The 7,995-nt window shown below is 35.4% G+C and overlaps 1 protein-coding gene across 1 annotated transcript; it reads left to right on the forward strand.

The window, feature by feature from the left end:
* The first annotated feature begins 686 nt into the window (after positions 1 to 686).
* LOC147079263 (actin-related protein 3-like) lies at positions 687 to 6,850 on the forward strand. Its single transcript, XM_085954957.1, has 3 exons — positions 687 to 1,061; positions 2,280 to 2,363; positions 4,486 to 6,850. Exons 1-3 carry the CDS (start codon positions 789 to 791, stop codon positions 4,579 to 4,581), a joined length of 453 nt encoding a protein of 150 aa, XP_085811083.1. The 5' UTR covers positions 687 to 788; the 3' UTR covers positions 4,582 to 6,850.
* The last annotated feature ends 1,145 nt before the right edge of the window (positions 6,851 to 7,995 follow it).

Genomic DNA, 7,995 nt, shown 5'->3' on the forward strand with positions numbered 1-7,995 from the left:
CACTTAATAGGTACCCTTAATTTTACCTTGAATACCATTTGGAAAATGCGTGTACCTATAGCGTCACATTGCCTTTAACCTTAGCGATAAGTACGGGGGCCCGCCGAAGATTCTAGCCAGGGGGCCCGTTTCAGGATGTGGGGGCCATGGTTGGCCTACACTTATTTTGTCTTTTGGAAAATATCATTAATTATAATCATATTCTTTCATTATGGATGGATGTCCCCTTGTATAAGCAATCTGGTAACTGATTTTACAAATACCGGCAATGAGATGATTATTATCAATTAATGCTTAATAATTTTTTTACGTCATTATTTTTTAGGAAAACACTGGAAAGCAAGCCTGTGAAAAAATCATCAGCTACAAAATCCAAACTAGAAGATTAAATCTGATCCACCACACGACATATTTGCTGAATAATGCTAGAAAATAATATATTTTGTTGTAAATTTGATCTCTTAAAAGCCATCAGTTAAAATTTGTCGTAATTAAGTATGACTTCTTTAGCATTGTGGTCAATGTGAGTGGGCGCGATACCCGAGAGATGCGGGTTCTTACTTTTTTTTAAAGAGTTTTTTTCTATTGGTTATAATATATTTTCTCAGAAGTGTTTTCAAAATGATATAGGTATTATTATGTTACATTCTTAAATCTTGTGAATTATTCGTTGAATAAAAAAAACATTTTAATTAAAAATAGCAAGTTACAACCAAAAACCCCATCAATTTATTTACTACATCCATGCACTAATAGTTTTTTAAAAAGTAACTGTAAAAAATAACGTAATGTTCTATTATTATTTTTCTTTCGTAGGCCCCGAAATATTCTTCGACCCTGAATTCTGCAGCCCCGATTTCACAATACCACTCAGTCAGATGGTAGATGACGTCATCCAAAACTGTCCAATCGACGTAAGGAGGGGGCTGTACCGAAACATTGTCCTATCCGGAGGATCCACGATGTTCAAAGACTTTGGTCGGAGACTGCACAGGGACGTTCGGAGGATGGTGGACACCAGACAGAGGACATCAGAAATTGTTTCCAAAATGAGAATTGTTGTAAGTTTGAAGTTGTATTCACACAGTGTTGCTATCTTTTTCTATGTTGTTTATAATACAAAAGGGTAAACATTATAAGTAGTATTTTTGAAAAAACCTAGTAAACCTAAAAAACATAGTACATGAACATTTTTCATCTAGAATCCTTCAAATTTGACATATTTGCGTAAAATTATAGTATTTTACATTTTTCGCGGATTAGAAATTCGTATTGTACCTACTATAATTGTAGTACGGTTAGCAACACTAATATAATAATGTATATATCTATATTATAAAAGTTATAGTTTATTTGTCTCCAAATAACCATCACTAGAAACGTGGCAACCGGGATACAGCAGTGTTTCCCAACCAGTGTATCACGAAATTGTAATTAGTTTTTAAGTTTATCACACTCAATAAGGTTTAAAAACATTGCTCTATGTCCTACGATCTACATTAATTATCACTATCTAATGCGGCTACTTTCCTATTTAGTACCAACAAGCGTACGGGAGTCTTTGTTAGTTCGATTCGCCAACATTTTTTTAGAATATCTCTTCCGCGTCCTATGCAGTGGTTTCTAAACTTTTTCGGTTCAATGCACCCTTATTTTATAAATACTCTTTTAGGCCGACCTGAAATATGAGTTTGAGTCAAAATCTCGAAAGCCAAAATCCCGAACGCCGAAATCCCGAATGACCAAAATCCTGAAATTCGATATCTTGATAGTTGAAATTCCGAAAAAATATATATTTTAAATTAAGTATGTAAAATGTATACAGTTACAATATCAAACTGGACTGATAACTATGTCAAATTATTGAAAACAAAATGTAAAATATTTATTCGCATGGTCACTTAAAAATTTAAAAAAATAAACAAAATATTAATTATTTCATTTCTAATGAATTAAAAATTATCTATTGTATATTATACTTCAGAATTCAGATAACTACATTGACCTGTAAAGTAAAATATTGTTTACAAATTAATTATAATCTTATTTCTGACCTATAATAGGCGGGTATTCTATAATATAAATTTAATCTTACTGAGTAGTGTTACTAATATCATTGGTCACCATCCTTAATAATAATGCTTAAAATAGAAAGATAAATATAGTTATGTAAATAACTAGTTAACCATGTAACTCAAGTTGACATTGTATTTGAATGAATTTGACATAATAGGCATATCGCATTATATTGATTTTTGATTTTTTCTTCTCATGTTTAGCCGAAGCCCATCGACGTGCAAGTTATCTCCCATCGCATGCAGAGAATCGCAGTTTGGTTTGGAGGCAGTATGCTGGCATCATCGGTAAGCCTAAATTATTACTATTCAATTATGACAAAAAGATTATATTATCTTACCTTACCTTACCATACCTTCTTGTTTCGACTACTGACAGACTCACCCGCAAACACTAGATGCTCTGAAGCGAATATCCAGTGACGTCCCTAGATAAAATGCCGCCCCTGGGCACCGCCATAATGCCGCCCCATTTTTGTATACAATATTTTTTATTATCCGTGCTCGTGTCATTTCTGGTCACCAAGAACGTCGAAAGGCAACGGAAGTACACTAGACATCGCGAACCAAAAAAAATACAGTCCTGAAAACCTTTTATTAATACATTTTGTTTCCGACCAGTGAGCTGAATTTTTTAAAGGCAAGATATATTCGTTATTATGTACTCAGTTTAGGTAGCCATTTCTATGTAGGTATACCAAATAATTATCCTCGATTTTCCACCCTTCGAGTAACGCCCTCAAGCGACGCTCAATCTGCCTACCCCCACGGGACGTCACTGCGAATATCAAGGTTGCATTTTTGACTTGTAATGTGGCAACCAGTGGTGGGTACACGCAACTATCAGAGGTTTACCTATACAATGACCAAAAAGGCATCAAAACCTAATAATTCTAATCACATGCATATTTTTATACATTCTTAGAGCCTACTACAAAGAGCATACGGAGCATACTATAATGATATCACCCCTTAGTTTTATACCTCATTCTCACAATAATTGAGCTGACAGGGCTCTAACCTGGGGTCCCGGGCTCATGGGAGGCCCGGCGTGGCGACTCGACCGGATAAGTGAGATAAGCACACGTCATCACAAAATTTCCCTTATATTAAAAAAGGCGACTTTTTTTGCGGCGCTATTTTCTTTCAATCATGGTTAAATTTTAAAATATATGGTTGTGTGATGCAATTTTTAATTATGTATCGTTACTCGATAATTCCATAATTCAAGTGGTTATAGGTATTAAAAATATACTAAACACCCTTAATTTTGATCGTGAACACCATTTGGAAAACGCTACTGTAGAGCAGGGGTAGTCAACCTTTTTATACCTACCGCCCAATTTTGTATATCTGTTAGTAGTAAAATTTTGTAACCGCCCAGCAGGGTTCCATAGTAATGTTGATTTTTAAAGTAGGGAAGTAACTTAACTTTGAGTTACAGCACGACAAGTTAAATCATATAATAATAATTACTTACCAAATAGGTACTTTATGTCAGACTTTCGCTTTTTTGCAGTTTTGCAAAGCAAGTTTTGCAGAATAAATCTTTATAAAACAACTTACTGTTTATGTATGTGTATCTTTTTTATTTATACTTTGCATACATAGAAGCATAAAGTCTGATGAAATTACATTTTAATTAATTAAATTATTAATTAGATCCTTGAGGCTCCACCGCCCACCATGAAAGCTGAAACGCCCACTAGTGGGCGGTAGAGACCAGGTTGACTACCCCTGCTGTAGAGCATCACACTGCCTTTAACCTTAGCGATAGGTAGAGGGCCCCATCAACGATCTTAGCCTTGAGCCCCGCTTCAGGATGTGGGGGCCATGTCTATCATTGTCGCATATATACTTTTAGATATATCTCTTTTGTTTGTAATGCGGCGCACTCTGTTTGCAATGTACATTGCAATTTATGACATTGCATTTATAGTTTATGACAAGTAAATGAAATTGGACGGCATCTCGTCTATTCAATTCTAAACTATCCTAAACGCCAATTTTTCGAAATACGTTTTTTTTTACATCAATCGATTCTCTATGAAATTTCCAATATTTCTGTATATACCTAAATGCATAGGATTATTGAACATACATAATTTTGAAAAACACTTCTGAGAAAATATATTATAAACAATAGAAAAAATCTTTTTTTAAAACTTAAGACACCCGGCAGGAATCGAACCAGCATCTCTTGGGTTTACGCCCCGTGCGCATTGTCCACTATGCCACTAGGTGACATACTAATTACGACAAATTTTAACTATTGGCCCTTATAATAACTGATTATCAGCGATTATTACACATATTTCATACAACACAAAATAATAATTTTATGCTCCGGGTTAAATTGAGTTAATCTAGCTTCACCATGTTATAATTTTCTTTTTTTCTTTTGTTTTAGGCGGAATTTCAAACTGTTTGCCACACCAAAGAAGATTACATGGAAAATGGACCAAACATATTTCGCCACAATCCAGTGTTGCTAGTCAATTCTTAGCTATTGTGCTATTTAATTTAAGTGCCCTGGTAAAGCTGCGCATAGACACGTCATGCAAGGTTAGTGACTACAGTCAGTGATTCGATCAAAGGGTGCTCAACTAGTTTTTGCTCCTATTTTGTGTCTGTTCCCATTAGTGCAGTGATTAGCAATCTTTCTTTTCACGAGGACCAAATAAAACGAAAAACTTTTTGAAGAAATCTTTGCTGGAATGTTGAAAATCATACTGTCGGCACGTGTGCCCCACGGACCTCAAATTGCTTATCATTGCATTAGTGCTTCGACTTTCTTTCTATCACCATACTGAATTATCATCATGGAGTGTCCTCAATATTTTACAACTTGAAGAATATTTTTATATGAAAACTTGTTTCTTATAAAGTGTATTATGTAAATCAACATGTTTTAATATTAAGGTTTATTATTACAGCTCAATATTGTTTGATTAGGATTTAAAGATTACATTAGTTATGTGAATATAAATGTATATTATGGTATGGTATGGTTGGACGGCAGTAATTATGGGGTTAATTCCAATGTCATCGACGTTGAAGTTTTGTAAATTGTCCATTTGAATAAGAATTGTTATATTGTGCATCGTGAAACTGAATTTTAATCACCATATTGGCTTTGAAGTCATTGCTTTTATTACTGCACTAAATTAATTCATGTTTACTTGTGAATGTTATTATCATACAATCGTGAATGTTAAAATAAAGTTCGGATTTAGGGATTTGGTGCAAACAGAATGTACAATTTTAAAAATGAGACAAAAGGGCGTTACATCCTTTTAGAATAGTGTTGCAGCAGTGGAAATGAAGAATTTCACGAACCGGAGCGCTCGATGATTTTACGAAAATATTAACGTAGTTATCTAATTTTATGTGTAATTTCCAAAAAAAGTGTGTTTGATTTTTTATTATAATATGGTCTATCTAGCTCAAACGGTCAAATTAATTTTTCCACGAGACGGAACGGTAATTTTAGGGATTTTATAAACCGGTACGGCGCTCCAGTGCGCTCCGGTTCATTTCAATCCCTGTAGTGTTGCCAACTCTGTAATTATCATAGTCACAATATCAATGAAATTATAGTATACTCATTATCAGAATCGTCTTTATTCATAGAGATGCTAGCCATTGTGAATTTAATGCCGCCAGTTTGTTGATCCAAGAAACTTGATATCCTTATCTCGTTTGAGAATGTCAAAAGGAAAATATTTATATACATTAGAATCAAGATGTCGACGAAATTTCTTCAGAACACGCTCTAAAACAAGCTTATAGGAAACCCATAAGTTATACATTTATTATGCTCAATAGTTGACCATTGTCCATCACGATCTTGTGCTAAAACATTTAGACAAGAGGCTGGTCTGCTACTACGTCAACTTTTTCCACAACGCTGGATGCGATAGGTGACTTGCTCGCAGTTGAATTTTTTATGTGCGTTCTCGTCTTCACTATTGATCTAGAACAGGCAAATTAAATGCCTAGTCGGTTGTCTCTATTAAGTCATTCCGAATGGTTATATTTTCATTTGGCTGCGTCGTGTTTATGGGTTGTCAATTATGGGATATATAATTTACTCTTTTCATTGTTGCACTCGCTATAATCATTGGCACGGCAGTCTTCATTATATCCTTCAGGGGGACTTCCACCAATTATTGATATTTTTCCTACATCAAAAATAGGCGGATAGTTTATGTTTGGTACGCCGTCACAAAGAACATAGGAATAGTGTGTACTGATTTTGGAAATTCGTTTCCAGGGAACTCATTCTCAAAATCTACATATTAGAGGATTCAGGTCGGCTTCTGTACATGATTCTATTAATAAAAGCGTTAGAATAAAATAAGTTATTCGTTTCTCGCCATGCTTGTATACAAGCAGGAAACATAACGATGTTCAAATTTATTTTTTATCATGTGCGTATAAATCAGGCGCGCTTGTTTTAATTTGACGTCTGAGACCGTGCGCCTTTTGCGCGGGATTTCTTTTTTCCGCGCAATTATTTCGGCGGGCATTCCCGGCCGTCGCATGTTTCGCGAGATTTTGCGAATTAAAAATGAATCAAGCAAATTCAACGAACTTTTATTTGCATTGCACTTTAAGACTATTTAAACTACCATGATATTATTCTATAATATTTTTTTTTTGCTACGAAGTCCCATCTGAGACTTATTTGGCTTTACGTTTACATAATTACATAGCACACACTGTTATTACAATCAATCATGTTGTAGGTACCTATTACAATTTAAATTTACAAAAAATACAATCTACACTTGGCTACGAGGTTTTGATCGCAATTCACTTTCATAATACAGCCTCTTATCCTCTGAGTAAGGATCGATGGTTGAGCTTTACGCAGTGGACTGTATTAATTGGTGGGTGGGGTTGGATGATGCTGAGAATTCCGGATATAGGGGAAAGGGGTGATAAACAAGAAGACGTGGCACTGACCTTTTGACGTGATGAGGGCTGGCGTGCACTGGCACTTGTCCCAGGTCATACACACGCACTGGTTGTTTTGGGTCACCCTGTTCGCGCACTTATTTCACAGTTTATGGATGACTATGATCTTGATGAATGATAATGATTTGTATGTATGATTGAACGAATATCTTTCAGATATGTTTTGAGTTACTCCTGAGTTTTCAATCAATTACTAGCCACGGTGAGCTGTCAGAAGCCAGCTCGCGTCGGCTGGTTGATCGTAACTGCTTGTCTCTTTGCAATTACGGTAGTCTTTTACCCGTAATTGCTCTTGTGACAACACTACTGGATTAATGAGGTGGGTGGGGAACTAAGGATGGAAATAGGAATATAAATGGCCCAACCAATCGATTATTTAGACTCTCCAATCGTATAAAAATACTTTACAATTATAACGAGCTCTTCTCTCTTATCTTAGTGCCCAATTATATTATGTTTTATGTCCTTTGATAATACCTTCTCAAAGATATCTACAAGTCGCAGCTCTACTTTGTCGTTCGGTAATTATACCGTTATGTATACAATATCTTTAACATTACATTCATTGCAGAGCATTCATTACATAATATTGGTGGCGCTTTTTTCAGTGAACTGTATAATTTCGAGGGATGATGAGGAGTCCGGATCTAGGGGTCGGGGCGATTTCACTGAATGCCAGACACTGACCTTTTTGATGATTGAGATGATGGCTCTGTGGTCTGGTTTCACTTACACTCGCGCGGTATTGTTTGTTTTGGGTCACCTTGTTCGCACCACTTGGTACACAGTTAATGGATTTTATTATTATCATGCTATTTGTTATCGTGATAGATTTTTGGCTTTTACCGCGTGCTCTTCTCCTTCTTTCCTCGATGTTTCGAGCTCATTGCAGAAGCCTTTCTCAAAAGTTAATGGTTGAGCTTTTGTGGGCTGTAAT

This window comes from Rhyacophila brunnea, unplaced genomic scaffold (assembly GCF_057557595.1).
Source record: "Rhyacophila brunnea isolate RB1 unplaced genomic scaffold, BYU_Rbru_1.0 scaffold_10, whole genome shotgun sequence".
Classification (NCBI taxonomy): domain Eukaryota; kingdom Metazoa; phylum Arthropoda; class Insecta; order Trichoptera; family Rhyacophilidae; genus Rhyacophila; species Rhyacophila brunnea.